This window comes from Mus musculus, chromosome 9 (genome assembly GCF_000001635.26).
Source record: "Mus musculus strain C57BL/6J chromosome 9, GRCm38.p6 C57BL/6J".
Classification (NCBI taxonomy): domain Eukaryota; kingdom Metazoa; phylum Chordata; class Mammalia; order Rodentia; family Muridae; genus Mus; species Mus musculus.
Genome location: NC_000075.6, coordinates 28,901,386 through 28,925,743, shown reverse-complemented (window position 1 = coordinate 28,925,743; position 24,358 = coordinate 28,901,386). Strand labels below are relative to the sequence as shown.

The 24,358-nt window shown below is 41.5% G+C and overlaps 1 protein-coding gene across 10 annotated transcripts in view; it reads right to left on the bottom strand.

The window, feature by feature from the left end:
- Positions 1-333: 333 nt before the first annotated feature.
- Positions 334-24,358, bottom strand: part of Opcml (opioid binding protein/cell adhesion molecule-like) — a 1,134,695-nt gene continuing 1,110,670 nt past the window's right edge. For 6 of the 10 annotated variants that reach the window (XM_011242559.3, XM_030244423.1, XM_006510434.4 and 3 more), the window contains 5 exons: positions 24,091-24,228; positions 23,569-23,689; positions 22,378-22,529; positions 21,447-21,473; positions 334-5,657 (listed from right to left, as the gene is read on the bottom strand). In XM_011242559.3, the coding sequence (XP_011240861.1) occupies positions 5,557-5,657; positions 21,447-21,473; positions 22,378-22,529; positions 23,569-23,689; positions 24,091-24,228 (539 nt within the window). In that variant the 3' untranslated portion in view covers positions 334-5,556. The remainder of the gene's footprint in view (positions 5,658-21,446; positions 21,474-22,377; positions 22,530-23,568; positions 23,690-24,090; positions 24,229-24,358) is intronic. The other 4 variants (NM_177906.5, XM_006510438.4, XM_006510435.4 and 1 more) reach the window with 3 other exon arrangements.

The following is a 24,358-nucleotide window of genomic DNA, read 5'->3' as shown; positions in this document are numbered from 1 at the left end:
CATTGTTTTAGGAAATATTTGATTTTAATTTATCAAATATCAACAAATATTTGAGAACTTAGGGCTTGAGCCGAATGTTTTGTTGTTTGTAAATAGCAAAGTTATTTGATAGTCATACAAGTGAAGAGTCCTTTCTGCCCCCGCCCTGTGTGTGTGTGTGTGTGTGTGTGTGTGTGTGTGTGTGTGTGTAAGAGGAAAAAGGGTGAGGGAGACAGGTGGGGCCCTACTCATATTCCTGATCACACTGACTCTCCAAAGTCTGAAACACATAACTGCTTCATTTTTTTTTCCATTGTGAGATTTCTAAGGGACATCCTAATGAAGAGTCCCCTAAAAGTTACAAATGTCTTCAAACTTTATTGATACACTGCACAATCACAACCATCTTGTATTCATCCTGAATTAGAAAAGGTTACAACTACAATGTAACATGCACAAAATTCAGGTAGTATATTCACCCTCAATACAATGATTGACAGAAATCAAGTCTTCATTGATTTTTGAAGGAAAAAAAATAAGAAAGTAAAAGAAAAGGAACTTTTAAAGGCTGACAAAGTTATATTCTTGTATCATGTGATAAAATTTTAAAGCATCTGAACATAGATTTGTTTTGAGAATAATTGTGAAAATGGGTACACCCATTGTCCAACACATCTATTAACGGCACCATTGATAATCTTATAAGTTTTTTTTTTTTAATCTAGAGGACTCTGAACTTGACAGATACATTTTCGTACACCCACACATTCCTCACAATTGCACTTTACATGTCACGAAAATTTCTGAATGATTAAAAATGTTCCTCTTCACTAACACAAGGGCAGCTATTACTTACCACTGTTATTATTGAGATTCTTATGCTCTGCCAAATAACCTAGAATGGAGCTCCACAAGGATTGTGAGTAGCTCTCAATCTTTCCTTCTCCACCTAGTGGTGTGGAACAACCATGTGCCTAAAGAGGGCACCACTCCGGGGAGGAGGGGCAGGAAGTCTCTTCCAAAATGCTGGAGATTGGGTTTAGCTGACTACTTTCACTATGAAGACAATTGCATCTAATTAAGTCCACTCCACATTCTTTTGGCCTCCATATTCTGCACCTGAAGGCTAAATTGCACCGGTTCTGCTGTATCTTTTTGCCACATTTGTAATTGCAAATCTAGTTCTCCTTCCTTTCATTTACTTCTCTTCTCTTGAGTAAGAAATGAGGGAAATGAGCTTGGCATTTTTATTTGTTTGCCTTCTGTGTGGTCATTAGAAGCTCTAATCATATGGTATCCTGTATAGAGTTGCCCTTCTCTTTGAACACCTGTGAGGTGTGACTGCAGCTACTTAAACATATTTGTCTTGAAAGAAAGAGAGACTGAAGCTTTGGATAATAAGGGGGAAAGCAATTGGACATGAGGATTTCTAGAAATAAGGTTTATGCCAAAGAAAACCCAAATATTCTTGCTGTTGGGGAAAAATACATTTTGCCCCAAAAAATTAAAAATAAGAATTATGTTGCTTCCTCTAATTCCAACAAGAGTAGCTCTGGAGGGGAAAAGGGTATTCTGGGTATTGTCAAACAATTTTTTTTTTTGATCCTGGTAAAAACTCAGGATCAAATTGGGGGCAGATATTCCCTCAAATATTCATAAGCTATTCCTCCCCCACTGTCTTATGAGGCTGGTATTAGCCATATAGGCTACGAAGAGCATGTGTTCTTTGTCCCTGGAAGTATCAATCAAATCATTTGTATTAAATTTCCAACTTTTCTTTATCCAGTGCCTGTGATAAACTCTCTGGGATCCAGTGTCCACTTGGGGAAGGTGGGGCTCTGCTCTTTTGATATTTTTCCTATTGTAGGCAGGTTTGCTATTCCTTCTTGCTGAGGACAATGTGACCAGATGGATATAGAAAGAGATCATTAAAATGCAGCCTCAGTTATGAAGGTCCTAGAATTCCAAACCAAACCTATGACCATATTTTGAAAACTAACTTCCCAACCTGTGAACAACAGCCCAAAGCAGTGTAAGGACAGGCATGAGCCATCTTGGTGACATACAGATGTCCATTTCCATCTGTTGAACACAGCTTCGCCCACAGCAGAAGAGCCACATACCTAGCTCTCTGTGTCAGAGCTGTATATGTTTTGACAACTAATCTACTATGTCTCCAACCTAACCAATGAGAACAAAAAAAGAAAATCCAAACACTCTTGATTAAACTTGCAGATGACTGTATCAGGCACTTGACATTAAACTATTCAAAAAACAGGCTTTGCCAGAGGCAGAACACTAGCACTTTCATTGGCATACTTTGGTGGAAGAACAAATTAGCATTGGTTTGGGAAGGGGAGAAGTTTTAGAATAACTACCTTTGCTGACTTTCTTTTACCTAATCTCTTGATAACCTGTATTTGGGTTTCACTTAGAAAACCCACAACATTTTACCAGCTACTTAGACTAATGTGATTCCTTTTTCCTAACCTTATACCTTCCTCACACCCACCCTTGGCAAGCTAAACAAATCTGTCTAGTGGGCCTGATTGTCCACCCTTCATGTATATGGTTGGAAAGGCATGTGTAAGTATACATGTTGTTTTTAGGAAGCAGCTGCTGTCCTGTCAGCTCCCATCACATGGAGTCATCCTTACCAAAGTCACTCAAATAACAAGAGCTGGGGCACATTTGCTGTGAGGAAGTCACTTTTATATCTGGTACTCAGTTGCCTTTAGTCATTTCTACTTGGCTTTTGATTTTTCTCCCAGACAGAGGAGGATTGACTGCAGCATGTGTTTCCTTCGGAAGTTTGGCTGGAGTAGGTTACCACCACAGAAATTTCTAGTATCCAGTGAAAGTAGGCACATCAGAGATGCAGGATGACCCTGAGTCCATACTCAACTGGGGTTTTGATGATCTGCTTGCACAAGGTAGTGAAGACCAATTTGGGCTTGTCCATTTCAAGCAGCACATCACCCAACACTTTTCAGTTTCCATGGCATCCACATTTCCTTTTCTCCAAAGCAACAAAAGTAGTATTAGTAGAAAACGCAAATGCCATGTTTATGTCTCATACAATGCTTGACACCAACCCAATCCCAGGTGCTGAGCGTGGTGACAGATCTGAAATTCATATATCCGACCTGTAATTCTGACTTTGTGCCTGCTCCTGATTGCTTCTGGAAGTTGGAATAAATAGACTGTTTTTGGCACATCATTTATGCTCCCAGAGTCTCATTCTTGGCAGCTCACTAGGAAATGCAGATGTCTGTTTACAGCTGGCAAGAAGAGTATTAATTTTGCTCACCCCAGCTCTATCTCTTATGACAGTGCTGAGCTTTTTGTATGCCAAAGAAGCCTGCATTTGTATATATGTGAATATGTATACACAGGTATATATGTCCCTACTGTGGGTTTTGTACTTCTGTGGCCATAGTGCCACAGAGTGGGCAGTTATACTGTAACAAGTGATCAGTTAAGCTCTAAGGGAAATGAACTCTAATGGAGCCCACAGTCATTTAGTTTTTAGAGGTGGACCTGAAAAAGGTCCCTGAGGGAGGCAGGACATGTCTTTAAGAAAATCACTGCTGGTGCTCCTTCTCAACTTCTCAGTAAGCCAGTTCCTCCAGAGCCCCTTGTGACCTTTAATGATGTTTGAACTGTAGGCTCTCTTGTTGGCTGGGCTCTTCTTTTCCCAAGAGTCAATGCTGAGAGGTGGAATCAGATCTTCTTTGTACAGGAGGCCTGCTTTGAACATAGGAATTTGGGGACATTTATCCCCAAAGCTTCGAGAGAAACAGCCCAGGAAAACAGTATTACTTACACTTCCCCTCTGTTTGCCATGTTGTGTTAATCAAGTGCTTGGAAATTAAGTCAGTAGCTCAAGTGCCCTCAGCTCAGAAGAGCTTTCTGAAACAAATACCAGAGTTGTCAACACACACGCCACGTAATTGGCCTCCATCAGCCCTTGGCTGGATAATTTTCAAACAATTCAAATCAAAACTGGAGCAGTAGGGAGATGCTGAGCTCTGGTTATCACGCTTTGGCTGATGGACCACTGTCTTTACATTGAAGGGAAAGATATATGCTTTTCTGGGGGGGGGGGGGTGTGGTGGAGGGAGGTCAGGTTCTTTCTGCTAATGAAAGCCAGCCACGAAGAAGTTTCCCCAAGTTCCTGACATGTACTTTTCTTGAAAGGCTGAGAGAAGCACGGGGTTGGTACCTTAATTTTCCAGCTGTTAAAGGAGAAATGCAGCATAATCAAGGCTTTCCCAGGGCTGACCTGCCTCCTGAGAAGGTGGCTTAGGGAACAGCCTCTCTGAAAATCATGAGTGACTGATCTTTAGATTGCTACTTTGGTCCATCTGTTCACAAGGTCTAATTTGGGTGGATGGGTTACTGCATTCTCAAGGATCCATGGCATAGGAAATTGTTCTTCTGGGTAGTTAGCCTGCAAGACCACTGGCTTTCACATAAGAAGTTGCTAGGCAATTTTGAAGGTGGAAATGTCTATTGATGGTAGTAGAGATATGGAGATAGTGGCATAGACACAATATGATTAGAGATTAATATGGGATGAATTGATAGTGTGTAGTGGGAAGAGAAAAAGAATGATTAGTTAAATAGATCAAATAGATTATAAGAGAAAAAGACAGGTTATGTAGAACTAGATGGAGCCACAAATCAATTGAGTAAATGGATAATAGTATGATTGCTTTGAAAGCTTAATATAATTAGCCAGCTATTGATCAGTTTTTTATGAGTTGCAACAGCGTTTTAAGGGAAGTACTATCCTAAATAGACTTCCCTCATTTGTTTACTTGACTCCTAAATTTGTAGCGTTGGGTACATATATAGTCTCAATTCTGTAAGTCTTACAGCTAGTGGCAAAAAGCATATAGAGGAGAATGGCCAGTGAAGATGGAAATTTTTTACATATATTTGTATGTGTGTACACATTTAAGGATGCAGTTAGGCAGCTTCTTAGAAAGACAAGATGTGAAGCCTAATGGGATAGGTGCTATTAGCATGGGGATAAGGATATGCACTTTTAAAACTGTCTTATTGAAAGCTTAAAGGACAAAGAAAATAGGACATGTAGATGCAACTCTTATTGTGTACTGCATTGTGAGCCAAGGTGTACCATCAGGGTACTTATCATGGGACATTTTTTAGCCCATTTTTATTTTTAGGGTGTGTGTGTGTGTGTGTGTGTGTGTGTGTGTGTTAATGGTGGTAAGAAGAGAAGTAGAGAAAAGGAAGACCAAGGTAGCAGGAATAGATTCCGTTTGGGGGCATACCAATGAATGATTACCCTACCCTTGGTAGAACCCTGCCCATCCCAACCCCACTCATTCAAAAAAAAAAAAAAAAAAAAGAAGAAGAAGAAAAAGAAGAAAAAAAAAGAAAAATCAAATAAAATTGAAAATCCAAGAAATCAAACCAAAAACCAAAATAGTCAAGAAGAACGAAAAATAAACAAAAAGAAGCCCAAACTGGTTTGCCCTCCGCAGTGTAGATTAAAGTCTGTGATATGGAGAAGCAGGCGATGCTCAGAGGACCTATGGTTTCTTATCAAAACTTGATGAAGAAGTGGGCAAAGAAGGTCCCTGAGAGCCAGAGACAAGCCAGTGCTCTGGAGGCCGAGTTTACACCATCAATCACTGCTCCAGGCCCTGTGCAGGAGAAAAAGAGACAGGTTCATTAGCACATATCCTATAGGGCACCATACTCATCCCTGACAAGCAAACGCAAGTCATGCTTCTCTATGTCAGTCATCCATAGTCCCCGCCCCTCACCCGCTGATTCTTCTATGTTTACAGAGCCAGAAAATACCCAGTGGGAAGATGGGACACTAAAGGGGGAATTTTTGGGTTGCCTTGACTACTACCACCTCCTCTGAAAACTTGAGAATCAAAAATATGACAGAGTGAGTTGATGACAGTCACTTAAGTACATAAGCCCAAGAGCAGGGCAACAGACAGGGCTCCATACTAAGCTAAGGCATGATGGACCCCCCTCAATGCCTGTAGAATTTCCCTTCCCATGGAAATGTATTCCAGTATAGACAGTGTTCATCTGGAACTAGACAGGCATGGGCAAGAAGCAGAGGGTCCCCAGAGTGAGAAGCAAGCATGTAGAAGAGATAAATACAGATATTTTGTAATAAAAGTCTAGATGGTGACTTCCTCCTCTGTATATGCAATCTAGGTATTGGGAGGCCCTTCTCAGAGCTGTTAAAAAATGGTAACCAAAAACTGTGAGTGGGTATATCTCAGCCACCAGTGCTGGCTCTGATATATCCACAAACAAAACTCTGCATCCCCAGAACAGACTATCATCCTATGGGTGACTTAGCTCAAAGGAATTTTCTTCTGTTTTCTTTCATTTCTTTGTTTTTGTTTTTGTTTTTTCTCCTCCTTTTTCTAGCCCTACAGAATCCTTTACATTCCACAGGAAAATAAAACCCCGGAGTCATGAATCAGGCTCTTTCACCATTCTTCGGAAAGACAAACTATCCACTGTGCTTATGACCACTTGCCTATGTTCAAGGGCACCGGGGGATGTGCTGAACCCTGTCTCTTGGGCTCTTCCATGAGCTCCAGTTGCAAGCATTTGGAGTTATGAGAAAGACTCTCCTCAGCTGCTCACAAGCAAATGTACCCCAGGAAATGCAACACTGTACATTAACAAAGTCCCGAAAGCCACAGAGATGCCTCCATAAGATCAGAGACGAAAGGCAAGGATAAACAGACAGACAGTGCAGCTCTCAGCACATCTCCTCCAACAACAACTCAATGAGCTCTTCATGGACTCTCTTGGGAAGCAAAATGATCTGTCAGGAAAGCTTTTTAAAAAGCCAAGGATCTTTTTGGACCAGAACCAAGTCATTGACTTGTCTATCAATCTATGTCATAGACTTGCCTAGGCAGGGGTAGATTCAGATCTGTTCTTATGAATGTCTAAGATTAATCTAGCAGTGTGCCTGTAGCTCTTCCGCTCTCAAGAATTTCAAAACATGTAAATTCCCCCTTAACTTGCAATGTATGCAATATTCTTATAGACTAAAATATATTTATTTGATGATAGCTTGAAATTTGGCTAGTTTTCTTCTGTATGTTTACTATGAAATATTCAATTATATCAACAGTAGCCAGATTATCATAGTGCTATATAACCCATGGAGACCAAAAATATTGTAAAATTAGCCTGATTCTGGGGTGTCTAGCAATGGCAACACATGCCCTCATTTATAGTATTTGTCTATAGAATGTAATACATTTGATAATGTTCAAGTTGAAGATCAGTTGTAGTTCTCATATTCCGTCCTGGATGGGACAGGAATGGACAGAGTCTTTCAATATAGTCTGAGGCGACCTCAAACCTGTGATTCACCTGCTACAAATAAATAGGTTTATAATGAATTAAACAATTCAGAATTGTAAGGCTCGCATGTTTCCTTACAAGTTTCTCCCTAAGCTGGTGTCTCTATAATACACAGCTAGACCTCAGCGTCTTTAGGATCCTGTCCCAGAAGCCACTATTTATACCAAAATCTGCAGATGCTCAAGAATCATAGATAAAGTGCAATCTGGCATGCATTCTCCTATATACTTTAAATCAGTACTAGATTATTTGTGACATGTAATTCTATGTAAATAGCTGATACACCGCTTACAGAATAACATCAAGAAAAAGGTATATTTATTCAATATAGATAATATTTTCTCTATTGCTTCTCATTTTCTTCATTGTTGTCATCTTCCTCCTATTCTTCCTCCATGTACTGCATCTTCTTCCTCATTTTCCTTTTCTTGTCCTGAGGTTTAGCCTTTGCATATGCTAGACAACTACTCTACTACTAAGCAGCATTTCAGTATCAAACAATTTTCAATGTGCATCCAGTTTAATCTACAAATACAGAATTTGTGGACACAAGAATAGTCACATACACATATACTTTTGTTTAAAAGTATATTTGATCATGTATATGTATATATACACATCATATATATATAATGTTTGATTATACATATATATAATCAAACATATATATAATACTAGTTATATATGTTTATATATGCAAACATATGTATACTTGTGCTTAGCTCATTCACTGTGTTGATTTTAACTTGGAAAACAACTGAACCCCATGGTCCACTCTCAAGAAAGTGGTAGTTAGTGTGGAAGGCAGTAGGTGGTAAGCCTTTTGGGGAATGCCTGTCATGATGAGGTGGATCTAGTTGAAGCAAACTTTAAAAGAGGAAGAGATGGAGACAGAAGGATTTGCAACCCTAAAGAAAAAACATGTTTCCAGTGGTATGGGTGAGGTGCTTTGAACTCACAGAATAGAGGGCTTAAAAATGTGTTTATTTTGTTTCCTCTTTTGAATATTCCAGAGTAGAAACCATGAGGATGCCTTAGTAAATCCACTGGTTGCTTGACATGCTGAAGATAATAAAGATGGTGTACGTGTATCATGTTCTATATGGCTCAAGCATGACCCAACAGGTTATGCATATTTAGATTCTTTTACTATTAAAACAGATCCTAAAATATATTGTCATTTCCAATTTGCAAACTGATAAACTAAGGAACAGAACAGTTGCACATCTTGCCTAGGGTCATACAATCTGTACACCTGGAGCTGAAATAGACCCAGTCACTGTCCACAAAGTCTGTGCCTTGCTTCTAACAGCCCTTTTTACTCTCTGATGAAAAAGACTCTTCATGTGCCCAGGTATCTCAGCACCATAGGACAATGGGAGTGACTGTCTAGGAATTAGATTATATGCCTCGGAGCTCACTAGAAGAGTGCTGTCTTTTTCTGAGCTTTGGGTCTCCCATCTGCAAATAGAAAAGAGGTGATGTGTGGTGGGCTATAAGGCTCCATTTTTGATTTCTGAGTCTATGGAGACTGTTCCTCTGGTGCTAGGAGGGACAGCTGATAAGCAGCCAGACAGCCTTCAATAGGGACTACAAGCACTGTCCTGTGGCTTTTGATACCCTTGAATGACTGTCCCCTCCTAAGGCAGCGAGAGGATTAGTAACATGCCTAGACCTTACCACTTTCCTCCATTTTTGGCCCCAACTTCAATTCAGCTCCAGGGAGCTGCTTCTCTATTTAACAAGCAAGACAAGCACCTGCTTGGTGTATCATGTGATATCATAATTTACAACTATGGGCGCCTTTGGTTAATCAGTCAATGAAAAGTGGGTATTGCAGCCCAGTAATTAATCTAATCCACCATGATACAGATTAAAACCAACATTTTTTTCTTTCCTCATACAAATCCTGGACACATCTGAGATTTGGCTGCTGGTCCAAATAGGAAGAATGGTGCTCTGCAGGATGCTCTGAGGTTTTGTTGCAGAGCAGGCAGGCAGTGGCTCACATCCATGTACCTCTATGTTGGAGGGCTGTGAACCGAAAAACATCTGCAATGAGCTGCTTCTTAAATTATGTCCTTACAGCAACACTGCTTGACTAAGAATATAATAATAATACAAAAAAAAAAAGCCAGGATTGGGAGGCTCCTTCTTGGCTCCTATATGTCACAGTCAGTTTGCTGATTTAAGTAACTGTTTCCCTGTGGCAGAATATGGAAACAAACAGATTGATATTGTTTAATCAACATGGGATGTATACACCTGGGATGTGTTTAGGCACACCTTAATACCTTAAAATGGAGTTGGCTTTTGCATATACACATAGTTCAGTGAATATGTTGAGTGAATCTATGCTTCAGGGAGCTGGATAAATTCCCTCACTCTGAGTGTGGTGATAACTGCACAGACGTCTCCAGAGTCCTAAACCTTCACTTGAATTCTGGCTTCTTCAGCTGCCAGCTGCATAGGCTTCTCCAGACACTGGCACTAACACCAGTTTTAACATTAACAAATGTGATAAACAATTGAACTGATGTCAAGATTTGTTTTTCTTTGTTAGACTGATTATTAGTGGAAATAGCCTGGAACGGAGTTTTCATCTAAAACCAAGACTCTTTGATACAGAAGAAGAAAGAAAGGAAGGAGGAAGGAGGAAGGAGAAAGGAGAAAGGAGGAAGGAGGAAGGAGGAGGAGGAAGAAGAAGAAGAAGAAGAAGAAGAAGAAGAAGAAGAAGAAGAAGAAGAAGAAGAAGAAGAAGAAGAAAGAAGAAGAAGAAGAAGAAGAAGAAGAAGAAGAAGAAGAAGAAGAAGAAGAAGAAGAAGAAGAAGAAGAAGAAGAAGAAGAAGAAGAAGAAATTGTTTCAGTGCTGTGCTCTGATCTAGCAAGGTGGCACTGAGGTGTGCCTATAGAAAGGCTGATGGTCTGAAGGAAAGGTAGAACTACATAATGGATGAAGAAACTAGTCCATGGAACTATTGATAGTGAGGCTTTCAAGTAGCACTTGGGGAAAGATGTTTGGGGCATTCTGCCTCCTTGATCTCTCTACCTTGACTGATAGGTCTAAATTTGCTTTGGGCTAGAGATGTTGATAACTCACAAGTGTAAGTCATCCACTTAAGTTTGGAGTCAGAGCAATATAAGTTCACAACCTGATGCTACCTTGCTATTGCTGTGGCCTCAGATGAGGTACTTTGTGCCTTTCTTGCTGCAAATTGAAATAATTACATGCAGTATGAGGATCCCAGAGGTTAAGACAGTACCGGGGACACAGTAGTCATGGTTGCTGTGGATTGATGTTTTCACCCCCAGGCTCTCTATAGCTTTGCTGAGAAGTGTGTTGGACTTTGAGTAAAATTTGGTCTGTATGAAGAAAGAGTTTAATGGTCAGCATGACCAGGGCTGAGAGAATCCATCGCACATAAAGGATTCTGAGGATGCTGAGTTCCAAGGGTTAGGGGAGAGGGCACACACCCAACCTTTGCATCCAAATCCAGAAAAGGGAATTGATCTCAATCCACCCTCAGACAGGTCACAGTAAATACGAAATGTCTGATATGCCATGCTTGTTTTTGAAAGACAGCCACAGACTCTACTTTCAAATAACCTATATTCTAGTGGCTGCTCTCTCTCTGTCTAATTTCTTTTTCTTCTGACACTGGAGATTAAACTAAGGGCTTTTTACATGTCAGCAATCTCATCTGACACTGATATATCCCCCAAATGCAACTTTTTTCCTTTTGCTTTAAATTACTGTTGAGACAGGAGATCACTGAGTTGTCTAGTATGCTGGATAGTTTCATGTCAACTTGACACAAGCTGGAGTCATCTGAGAGGAGGGAGCCTCAGTTAAGAAAACATCTCCATAAGATCTCCATAAGATCGGGTTGTAGCCAGGCCTGTAAAGCATTTTATTTAATAATCAATTAATAGGGGAGGGCAAAGCCCGTTGTGGCATCCCTGGATTGGTGGCACTGGATTCTGTAAGAAGGCAGGCTGAGCAAGCCATGTGAAGCAAGCCAGTAAGCAGCATTCGTCTGCGACTTCTGTACCTGTTTCTGCCTCCAGGTTACTGTTCTGTTTGAGTTCTTGTTCTGATGTCCTTAGATGATGAACAGTGATATGGAAATATGTAAGCCAAATAAGGCCTTTCTTCCCCAAGTTGGTCATGGTGTTTCATCACAGCAGTAGAAACCCTAAGACATCTGGGTTGACACTGCACTCTCTGTAGCCTAGGCAGTCCTTGAACTCATGTTTGGGACTTTCCCACCTCAGAGCTGGGATTACAGATGTGCACTAGTAAATCTGTCTCCTCCTCCTCCTCCTCCTCCTCCTTCTTCTCCTCCTCCTCTTCCTCTTCCTCCTCTTCCTCCTCCTCCTTCTCCTCCTCCTCCTCCTCCTCCTCCTCCTCCTCCTCCTCCTCCTCCTCCTCCTTCTTTATAATTCTATGTCCCTTGCACTCCAGAAACAGCCCGTTTGCTAGATAGTAGTATATGAAGACAGTTTGAGAGACAAAACAAAACTGGTTTCTGCCTCTGTTCCCAACCACCAGAAAGACTTTGATGAAAACAGCCAAGTTCTCCAAAAGGAGAATCTTTAATGTTTAAAGTAGAGAAAGGGTGGTTTCTCTAGCTTACAGGGTTATCCTGAGGTTTAGTTGAGATAGCCTTTAGTTGGTAAATACACATAAAGGATGGATATAGGCAACGTGATAGGGCCTTGGGTAGTATAGTGTGTGGGTACCCTGCTTTAAATAATGAAATCCCGTGTAAAATACCAGCTTCTCTCAAAGACTCAACTATACCTGAACGTCAGGTTGACAAGTAAGTGACTCTGTCCCTATTGGAGAGTCCCAGGGAGGCTGCTATAAACAGGTGAAAGCTTTTTAACGAGGAACAGCCTTCCTGAAGAACTGGCTCAAGAAGCCCAATCCTTCCTTTAAGGAATCATCTTTGTTTACAGTTATCAATGATTCAGTTGAATGAGATTTGCTGCCACAAATACCAAGCTTCATTAAATATCCTTTTCGGGGATAAATTGACAGTGAGAAGGTGTAATTACGCCCTTTCCCATTACTCCACCCCCTCCTCCTTTACCCTCTTGAATGCTAAAAAATAATTGCTTTCTTCATGCCAGAAGTTGAGCATCTTTGAAAAAAATCAAAGCTGAAATGAGAAAGCAAAGGCACAAAACAAACCATGAATGACACTACACCTAGGGGACAGATGTGCAGACAAGCAGAAGTTAGCTTTTAGCACACAGAAGAAAAGAAAGGACTAAGGCTGCAGCTCTGTGGTAGCCTGGTCAGCCTAGGGTTTGACTCACATACAGCAAATACATACACACATGTATACTTACATACAGAAAAGGAACTAAAGAGCCAATGGCAAAGAGACAGACTACAGAAATACCAAATGATAGAAAAGTCCATTGGCATACACTATATGTCCAGATGAGTTAGGACGGATCCAGACTTGAAGCTCCACAAGGAATGATACTTAATGCACAACAAACAACTGCAAAAATAAACAACCAGAACCCCCAACCAAACCAAACCAAACCAAACCAAACCAAACCTGAAACCAAAACCAAAATCAAGGTCTCTCTGTGAGAGTTTGTTGAGTTAAAAGTGAGTAAATATTGGACTATCAGGAATTAAATTTGATTAGTGGTACCCATTGGAATTAAGCCATGTTGACAAAATTAGAAAGGGGCCACAATCCTGGCCACCTGTAGACTAGATGTGTTCTAGCCCACTCAAAGGTGACTCCCCTCTCTCCAGACCATCATCTGATGAAAAAGCATCCAGATTCCCCAACAGGTATCCCCTGAGTAGATAGAATCTGCCTCCAAGGAGGTTTCAAAGCTTAAATGTAAGGTACTTTCTATATGCTAAAGATACAGGTATACATATGCCTCTGCCTTCCCTTTCTCTTTGCCAATTATAATGGAAATATGGCATCTTTCATCAGGAATGGTTGAATAAGTAGCTGCAATTCTATTAACATGGCAGGTTGGAGGGTGAACATATTAAAAAAGAAAACACAAGGAAACAAACCCCTCAGGCAACTAGAACTTGTTGCTAACATGGGAGAATCAAGGCAGTCTCTGAAATCTAAGGGCCTACGGTTTTGTTCTGAAATCGGGATGGGTTTATGAGTACGATAATGAACCGCACGACCTTCCTAATGAGGAACCAAAAGGATAATGATGTTCGTGGTGATTAAAAGAGGAGCAGGGAAATCTAATTAGAAGATGTGTGCGCTGCACTTGTTGGCGAAACATAAACCTGTTTTCAGCAGTGCTGACTGATGAAGGCACATTCCTCTTCAAAGAACTTTCTCTCCATTGTCTTTAATTACAGTGGAAAACAAAAAAACGTGGCACTGTGTTGTTTTACAAGCGAGATTAAATCAGGTATTGTGGTAAGTAATGCCGGGCGGGTAAAGAGGCAAACCTAGCAGCCATCTTTGTTTTGTTCTCTTTCCACACCTTATTCCGTGCTCGCCACAAAAGAGAACAGCTTAGCAAGTTAATTCAAATCTGTAAGCACATTACAAACCTGAGAGAGGGAAGCCTTCCGTCTAAGCTGTGTGCCTATGCTGACATCAGCACACGGCCGGGTACTCACTGTTACATTCGAAATGCTTAGGCTAATAGCCAGATGTCAATGATTCACAGAAAGGAGGTGGGGGTGCAAGCCAGTGACAAGGAACCTCATCAGGAATGAAATGTGAAATGTCTGCATTTTTCCCCCTAATATGTTGACATTTTGCAGGTTGGGAAAAATATAAATGATTATGCTGCTGTCATCAGCCAAAAGCAATGGTATTTCTCTCTGACTCACTCTCTCCCACCTGGATTTAAGCTGTGGATTTGTAAAATAAAAAAACCATATACGTTATCAGCAGGAAATGGGCAGATATGTGCAGTTTTTGATGTGTTTGCAAGGATGTTTTCCTAAAGACTGAATTGGAATGTTTGATGCAGTCTTCTGCAGAAGGAGCATGGGGTGGAAGTGGGGTACATTTCAAATTAGAATCTGGCCATATGGATTGGGGGAATGCAAGGGGAAATCAGAGAAATAGTGATGTGGCTCCCCTGCAGGAGGAGAAATAAGTGTCCTTTTGAGTATCTAGCTGCCCCCTGGTTAGCAAAGGGTTTTAAATGAATATAGGCTGTAACTGATGCCCCCATTGACTGCAAGATTTATTTACTAATTCAACAAACATTTGCTGGGCAACAACCATTGCAAGACATGGTGCTACATCCTCTAAGTGCAGAAACAAATACAAACAGAATACAAGCCTAAGGGCATGCCACTACAGGAAACTAAAGATGAGGGATTGGCTGCTCTTCAGTGAGGCTCTGAAATGCCCTGCAAATAGGCTGCCATGGAACACACACTTGGAGGATTAGTGTGACTTTATCAGGCAGAAAAGAGGGCAAATGCTTGTGCATGTGACCCTCCGACATGTGGGAAGAGATAGAAGATATATGGATTAGAAAGAAACATGGGATTATGTCTGGTATTGCTACTTGCACCGTAGAATGCCTACCTGGGGGACTTGTGTCATACCATTTACATTCTCTGAGCTCTAGGCTCTTCTTTTATAAAATGGAAATAATCAGAATTTCCAGACAATGGATTCTTAGGTTTGTAAGGCTGTGCATGGCTGACACTGAGAACTTTTTCATTCCTCGAGTGTGGAACTTACATTTTATCATGATGTCCTCTATCTGTTTATATACCCTCAGAAGTTCTGTTTCTCCTCCTTCCTCATCTTTGGTATAGTTCCTGGCACTATTGGCACATGGTAGGCACTAAGAAGATATTTGTTGACTAGATGAATGAATACACTGAAAGAAGTCCCCTGATGATAGGCTTAGCTGATGGGAACTGGAGGATGCAGGGCCTTGTGATTACCCAGGTGGAGGGAGAGAAGGCTCAACAAGACTGTAAAGCAGGCTGATCTCTCAATATACACAGCTTCGATGGCATGTTTTTCTATAGAAAGGAAAAATTCCTTCAGCTACTAAAATGACAAAGTCCCTTTGGGTTTTGTGACAAGCCAGTTGGGAGGGGCTACTAAAGAGAAGGAAACTGGTAGAAAGATGATCACCCTGGTCAGGTACACAGTGCAGTGTGTAAACAAGGCCAGTGGGGGGAGGGGAGGGGCACTGAAGTCCATTGTCCAAGGTTAACAGGAATAGAAGTCAAAATTAGGGTGAAAGTTCCGGTAAGAGGGTTCAACTAGAACATAATGCACATACTGAATTCGAGTGGGGGGAACCAAGGGAAGAAGCAAGAGTAACTGTTTCTCCTAGGAATGCAGGAAATAAGTGGGGTATAGCTCAGCTCTCAAGAGCCTTAAATGTACAGAATCATAAGTAAGACTCGCTCTGTGCCTGCCACTTTTCCATGGGCATAAGATTCCCTAAATAACTTGCTTACGAGTCACACTCCCAAGACCATTCATCAAGACATTGATTAAGAGGTTCCAGACTAAGGCTCACTTTTGCATTTTTAAGACTCCCCAAGTAATGCAGGCTTGTAAATACAGCTTCTATGATGCTTGAAGACACAGATAACCTCTCCAGCCCTCACTGTTATCCTCTCTTGAGATTGACTTGTGTGGCTTATGTAGAGGAGTCAGGAACAGTCAATGTGGATAGGTAAGAAGAATGCTATCTCCTACTGATCTTAGGACTCAGAAGAAAGCTTTGGAAGGCAGAGCATGGGAGTAGGGAGAGTATCTGGAATAAGAAGCATCTGGATGTTATGAAGGAGAGAGATCTTGAGAACTGAGGTACATGGGGCTTAAGGAAGTAACAGATGCAAATCCTGATATGTCCTTGGAGCGCATGCTAGAGAGAATCCTTGGGTCCTCTGTGCTTCCATTTCCTAATGTCCCTGAAGCCACTTGCCTAGAGAGTGCTTGTTCAGGGCACTTTGATAACAAAGGGGAACGAGAAGACACAAGCTCTCATATACAGGACACAGTGAGAAGGCAGGGTCATTGAATCAAGGTTGTGTGGAGCATGGTGTAAAGGCAGGGGCATTGTGTGCAGCCTGGTGTGAGTGAGGGCAGGGGAATAGTGTGGTACAGGGTGTGAGGTCACACTGTACAGCGAATAGTGTGGGGCATGATGTAAAGGCAGGGGCATTGAATCAGGGTTGTGGAGCCCAGGGTGAAGGCAGAGGAATGGTCCAGGGCACTGAGGAATTTGCCCACAAATGCTGCAGAGTTGCTTGGACAGGAAACATGAACTAGTTACTGCTAGAGTCAGTTGAAGAAACTTGAGTTTTGAAATTCAGTCTGCTACTCAGACTTATTCCAGCCATTAAGGAGCTATTACAAAGAAGCTAAGAGTATGGTCACTAGGTCTCTTGAAGCCTCTAGTAGACTATAGGCATGACAGCTGTGAGGGTACTGACATTTCACAAGAAGAAAAATCCCAGAGCCCAGCTGTTGCTTTAACTGGAGTGTTTGTAATGACAAGATTCCAGTGAATTGTCCCTATGCTTGATATATAACTCTTAATTTAACAAATTTGTGTTCCTACAATTACACAGGTGATGTGTGAGAAATCTGGTTTTCTCTCTGCACCACCTCTTGACTTTGTGTGCATTTGTTATCCCTCTCTCTTGCAAGTCCCAAAAATGTTTTTGTTCATGTCTCATTAAGCACATCACACTGTAGTACTGGATGGAATTAGGCCCAAAATCTTCCTTCTTCACACTCTAAAGACAGAGGGACAGGACCTCTTACTCATAGCCAAGAGGAGGCAGAGTAGGTTGGCACACTGCTGGAAAGTAAGAGATTTCCACAAGAGAAAAAACTGTGGCCAACAAGCTGAGACAGGCCACTGCCTGCTATACATAGAGTTGACAAGAATTCAAGAGGCCTAGGCTGCCTCTTGTGTATATGAGTAGACTGTGTACTCAATAAAGCTAGCAAATGCATGGAGGATTTTGCTTTTTTAACATGTAGGAGGTCAGCCACCATCTCTAAAGTTCTAGATTATATCCCATATTGGCAGAGACCATCTGTGGTGGTTTGAATGAAAACAGCCCCACAGGCTCAGAGGGAGTGCACAATTAGGAGGTATGGCCTGGTTGGAGGAAATGTGTCACCTGGAGTAGGCTTTGAGATATCAAGTACCGAAGCCAGGCCCAGTATCACTCTCTCTTCCTGTCTACCAATCTACATGTAGAAGTCTCAGGTACCTCTCCAGCACCTGTCTACTTGCACGCCACTATGTTTCTCACCATGCTGACAATGGACTAAACCTCTAAACTGTAAACCAGCTCCAATTAAATGCCTTCTTTATGAGAGTTGCTATGGTCATGATGTCTCTTCAATAGAAACCTTAACTAAGACACCATCCTTTGGCAAGGTTCTTGTCTTCCCATTGTTCCTCAGATTCAGAACAGAGACATAGCAAATAAACAAGCAACCAATCTGCTTTGACCCTTGTACTTTACTAAGCTCTGAGGAGCTGACCACACCCTGTAAGGTCTGTCACACCAGATCTCGGTTCTCTCTGCTGCCCTGACTAGTTTCCTCTCTGCATGCTGCTCCTTCACTAGGTCTGAGGACGCCAAGACCCAAACAGGGTTTGTGATGTAATATACTGTTTGCTTGGCCTCTGCCTGAAGTTTTGTCTCTGTGGCTCTATGACAGGGAGGTGACTGGTGTGGTGAGAAAGGAGCAATACACACTGTCACCAACCACTGAAAAGGATGATCACCCACTGCCTATGTTTTGTCCAATTTTTCCAGTTGTTTTCCCCTTGTAGCCCCTCCTCCACCCACTGTTTCCATAATCTTGCCTGCTTTTGTTTTTAACTTTTAAAAACTTGCTTCTATCCCATTCTTTTTTTGTTGTTGTTGTTGTTTATTGCCTTTTCATGCAGAAATATTAACAGTGTGTGAAGATAAGCATTAACTCTTCGGACCAAAGAGGCAGAGTCAAAGGAGACTGTCAAATACCATATATAGACCAGACATAGCTTGTGAGAGGAGACACAAATACATACATAGGCATTACACATGTGTCTGGAAAGTCTGAATATACAGGTTATAGGTGTGATAGCTGTCTTTCAAAAGAATTGGTTTTAGGGCAGATGGGTAGAGAAGGGAGGCTCTGGTATAGGATATGATATGACTCAAGCAGACAACTTGTTGATATTGATTCCTTTCTGATTGACCTCGAACATCCTCCATGGACTGAACTAAGGTAGAACTTGAAAACTGAGGCCCTGGCATTAAAATGTCTTGCTCAAGTCACAGTCAGCTGCTTACAAGCCAATGTGATTTGAGTTATCTGCCGTAGCTTCAATTTTTTTACATGTAAAATCAGATCTGGACAAATTTGGTACATACCTTATAGACTCAGTAAGTAAGATAATCATAGAAAGATCTAGTGTAGTGGTACTCTATATTTCAGTCATTTGTGGCTATAATTAGGTATACTTATGGGCCATTGAGGACAGGAAAAGCATTGTGGTCAACAGAAAAGGAAGATCAAAAGACACTTTCTCTTCTCTCTATGGCTAAATCTATGACCATCAATCCAAACATCTGAGCCTTTCTGGAGACCACATCTTATGCAAAGGATATTCATGGGTAAAAATCCTGCACTCAGTGAAAGAACATTCCTAAGCAACCATTCAAGGAACACACAAGCTGAACACTAAGACCTGTGGAGACACACCCATAACTAAGCTAATCATATCTCAGTTCCCAACAGCTGAACCTTTGTCATCATGGATCCATCCTTTTCATCTTATCATCATCTACAAAATTTTCCTGACCAGCTACTATGTGTGGCTCTCCAAGTCAGATCTCAGATGTATAGCTACATATAGTTCCTATGTCCATGGATCTTATAGGATTCAAGAGAAAAAAAAAGACTTTTGTCAAACATCTTAAAGAAAATACTGCAATTTGAACATAAAGGCTATAGAAGCAGGGACTCTAGCCATTGTGTCATGACTATGTGATTATCTTTCAGAACACTGCCTTGTACCTGCCTCAGGCAGCTACAGATTGCATACTTGTTGAATGAACACTAGGCTAGACACCTTGCTGATACATCAATACAATGGAAAAATCAAGATAGGACATGTGTGTAGTTGGGGTGTGTGTGTGCTGATCTGCATTGAGTCTAGAGAAGTCTTTAGGAATGGATGCTGTAGACTCCAAGTAGGTAAAGTAAGACTAGGTGGTTCATAGGCTTCAAGTGTTCCATAGGTAAGGGCAGAAGAGACTTTGGTGGAGACAAAATCAGATGTCCTTCTGGTCAATAATTCTGGCAGGTCCGTGAATAGAAAGAGTGATCACATGGGCCAATTAACAGTAAAAGTTGGAAGACTGGAAAGAATCATACCATTCAGCATGCATAGAAAAGGTTCAGTCGTTGCAGCTGTTTGATGAACTTTGCCCTACTGATAATTCATTCCAATTTCAGCTTAGTAATTTGAGGCCTTTAGTCTTCAGGTGTTCTCAGACTCTACACTGGTTTACAATTTCCCTTATATAATACTCTCACCAGCCTTTTGAGGCAAGCATAAAAGAAAATTCCTGTAGCCTAGTTGAGGAAAATCAAGATCAAGGAGTTTGACTGCCATGTGGCTAAATCGAGATGTGAATCTATGTTTGTACTGTGAACTGACATTTGTTCTCCAAGATTTTTAAGTTGTCTGACCATCAACATGACTATATCTAGATATGGAATCTATAAGAAGGTACTTAGGTTAAATCAGGTCATAGAAGTGGAGCCCCTAGCTAACATCACTTGTGTTCTAAGAGACACATGAGTCAGCTAGCTAGCTTTTATTTTTCTCCTGTCTCTTCTTTATGCTTTCATCTCTTCATTTCTTAAAATTCCATTTGGAGCTCAGAAGAAAGGCTATGTGAGGACACAAGTGCTATTTCTAAATGATATGACTGCTTCCCTGTTGACAGCAGTAAAGGACAAGAACTCAAGGACTCAAGTCATCTGGCCATCATTTCTAGGCCCTTTTAGTGGCCATATTCTCTCAACCTCTGTAACTTTTTTAGCCAAAGGAATGAATAAAAATCATAGTCTGGACAACACTATACTCTCACACTTTCTCATTCAGTGGTGTTACAACTAAAGGACAAGCATTTATGACCATCAGGGTTTGGAAGGTTATGTCTTTGATAGGCATAAATCCATGGCTGTAGAATTTGACAGTGGAAATACAAATGTTACAATTTTCCATAAGACTAAGATCAATATGTCTTAAACAAGTAGAGTTGATAGGCTTTCACCTCTAGACGCAGGGCTGTATACCTGGTACAGTGTTGTCCAAATGTTTAAGTGCATAAATGAAGGTATCTCTTTGATTATTTTGATTATTCTCTGAGTAAGCACTCTGGTACTTGATAACATATCTGAGTTTGGCCTTCATTTAACACTTATCCTTTCCATGTGTATACTTGGCATTACCCACACTCCTTGGTTGAAGAGTTTATTAATCTGTGAAATGGAGGAAATAGCTTGACCTGATAAGCTCTGACACGATACCAAGAAACCAAGAAATATTTAGTAAATAACAGGTATTGCCATCATGAAAAATACCCCTAACAACTTCCATTTAAAAATAAAAATTTTAGGACTAAGTCAGTATCTTTCTTAGTCTTGGTAAAAGGAAGCAAAACAAAACATTCAAAGCAGGGGAATTTGTCTCTAGAAAGTCATGTAATAATCTACTTGGTTTCTAGGCTGGGTTACTGACAATACACCTCTGTGCAGAAATAGCAGAGGTCTCCTCCTTGTAAGAAATAACCCACTAGATGTTTATTATGGGGTGGCAGAATGAATTCACTTTCTCTGAGCTTCCTAATCAAATCCCCTAAGTGTGTGTAAAAGCCATTATGTTCTCCATGCTTATTATCTAAATGGTCAAGCCACACCCCTTTGAAACCTACTATAGAGAACATATCAGGGAAGGGAGCAGGCAAGCCTGTCTTTGAAGTAGGCTTAAAAATACAAGTGCATAGGCATTCAGGCAGGCAGGGGAAGGAAGGAACATGCTGTACCCACCTGCCACTGCTGATGAGGGGCTTATTTCTAAGACACACACAGCACAATGCACACACAATGCAGAGAGAAAACAAAAGACATAGATCACACATTTCAGATGGTTGGTGGACAAAGTTCAGTACATGTCAAGCTTGTTACATCTGAGGTAGACATGAAAAAAAGTGAGTCTTTCTACATCCTGTTCACCGGATGCTCCTCTCTCATTGCACCTCAGCAGATACAGACACACACATGTATGAAATATTACCATAAGCTGATGCTAGTTTATGGAATGACATGTTGCATGGGAATACAGACACAGCAATATGGGAAGATGGAGCAATGAAGGAGAAGGCTTTCCATAGAACCCATTCATAACTCCCCAGGTTTCTCCATCCATGGAGAAACACAGACCTGAGTTTTTATGAGGAATAGAAGGGTGTTCTGTTGAGGATTCAGCCTTCTCTTCCCCATTTATCCCCATATGAGAACACTGGCCTGGTGGTCAACATGAGAACCAAGATGACAGGAGTTACTTGGCTGAAAATTAGAACTGTGATCTCAGGGGTATGGAGTCTTACTATGGAAGTTGTCAATCTTACAATTGTTTCTTCTTTATTTCCACACACTTCTGTCTTCTCATTTGTCTTCGGATGACACTAAAGTTGAACCATCCCATGGTTCTCTGTCCCATATGAATCCCCAGTCACAGTTGAATCACAATTTGGTTTACTCCTTTTGAAATGGGGCAAACCTGGCCAAAATAAATTACCTTGGACACATGACTGCATGGCATGCCAGGAGAATGGCCAGGAGGAGGATCTTAGCTAAGGGTGGTGGGTTGAGCAATATGGATGGAAACAGGCCAAGCAGATTCTGCCTGCCACCCTCCCAAGCTCCTGGAGCTCCCTCACATGGCCAAGCCCTCCAGATCCAGGCTTCCTGCACTCACCATACAGGGTGATGCTGGCATTGGTGTTCCCAAGCTTGTTTGTGGCCACACAGGTATAGTTCCCATAATCCTTCTCTGAGACATTGAAGAAAGTCAAAGTGGATATGCGGCCTTTGTTCTCAATTCTCACCCCATCCAGGCCAGTGGCTAACCTGCAGGAGGAAAAAGCACTATTGGTCCAGACCCACCAGCCAAGAGAAGCAGCAGGCACTCAAAGGATGCAAAGATGTTTCTTAGAATTACTGCCATGAGGTCCTGTTCAAATGCCCTTTCTTCTGACTAGCCCAGCCCATCAACACAAGCCATAAGTGCTATATCCTTAACCAGGAAGTAAAATAAATAAATAAATAAATAAATAAATAAATAAATATTGTTATACTCAAAGGACAACTCACTAGAGGCTACCATGCATATAACTAATCCAAGATTCTTTTTTTTCCCATTTATTTTATTACGTATTTTCCTCAATTACATTTCCAATGCTATCCCAAAAGTCTCCCACACCCCCCCCCACACTTCCCTACCCACCCATTCCCATTTTTTGGCCCTGGTGTTCCCCTGTACTGGGGCATATAAAGTTTGCCTGTCCAGTGGGCCTCTCTTTCCAGTGATGGCCGACTAGGCCATCTTTTGATACATATGCAGCTAGAGTCAAGAGCTCCGGGGTACTGGTTAGTTCATAATGTTGCACCTTCAGGGTTGCAGATCTCTTTAGCTCCTTGGATACTTTCTCTAGCTCCTCCATTGGGGGCCCTGTGATCCATCCAATAGTTGACTGTGAGCATCCACTTCTGTGTTTGCTAGGCCCCGGCCTAGTCTCACAAGAGACAGCTATATCACGGTCCTTGCAACAAACGCTTGCTAGTGTATGCAATGGTGTCATCGTTTGGAGGCTAATTATGGGATGGATCCCTGGATATGGCAGTCTCTTGATGGTACATCCTTTTGTCTCAGCTCCAAACTTTGTAATCCAAGATTCTTAAACAAGGACAATCCATTTTGTTGAGTTCTCAGCTCCCTCTATTTATTTTTTTCTTTCTCACTTCTGATTCTAAAAGAAGACTCCATTAAAAGGAGGTTATAGCATGTTTTTATCTTGTTTATTTTACCCCTGGAGTTTGTGACCCTCCTTCTGGGGGATGCATGATTAATCAGCTCTGTGTCAGAGCTCCCCCAGTTCCTTCAAGGTACCTGGTATCTTCTTTGAACCACTGGAATTCAGCCATCGGGACAGCAGAGGCTTCGCAGCTCAAGATGCCCTTCTGACCCACTGAAACACCAGTGTTCTTGGCTTTAGATATATAGGGAGGGTCTGGAGAAATAAAAGCAAGACAGACAGAAAAAATAAATAAATTAAAACTTAATTCCAGAGAAGACAAATATCCATTCGCTGTGACACCCCTCCCCTTAGTCAACCAACCATTCATTTTAGGAAGATGTTACATTTAAATGTGAAGATACTACACTTGCCTCTCAGGCAGTCACATACATTCTAAATTCGTCACAGTTGCCACTTGCTGAAAGCTGAGAGTCACAAGAAGACTCCAGCTATAAATGATAACACAGGCGATGAGAACAACCTGACAAAACTCTGCACTTTCTGTTGGCAGCGCTTGGGTATGGGGACTTGAGGAAAGGGTGGTCACTTCTAGCAGGTCAGTTTAATCCTAGGCCCCTTTCCCCCTGGAATTCCCTGACAGCCAATCAACTCACAGTTTACAGTGATTTTTACTTTCCGAACATCAGGTGCAGCGACGTCATTCAAGGCGCTGCACTCGTACTCCCCAGACTGGTCACGTTTGATGTCTGAGATTTCCAGGTATTCATCTTCACTCACAAATCCCTGGCCTTCTGGGAAGAGAGAGATGGGCAGAAAACAACACAGAACTGTTAGTCTCAGAACAGAGCCATAACCCAATCTGAGAGTGTAAGCAGAAGAGGCATGGCCATAGAATGGGGCTCAACACCCAACAAGATAAGG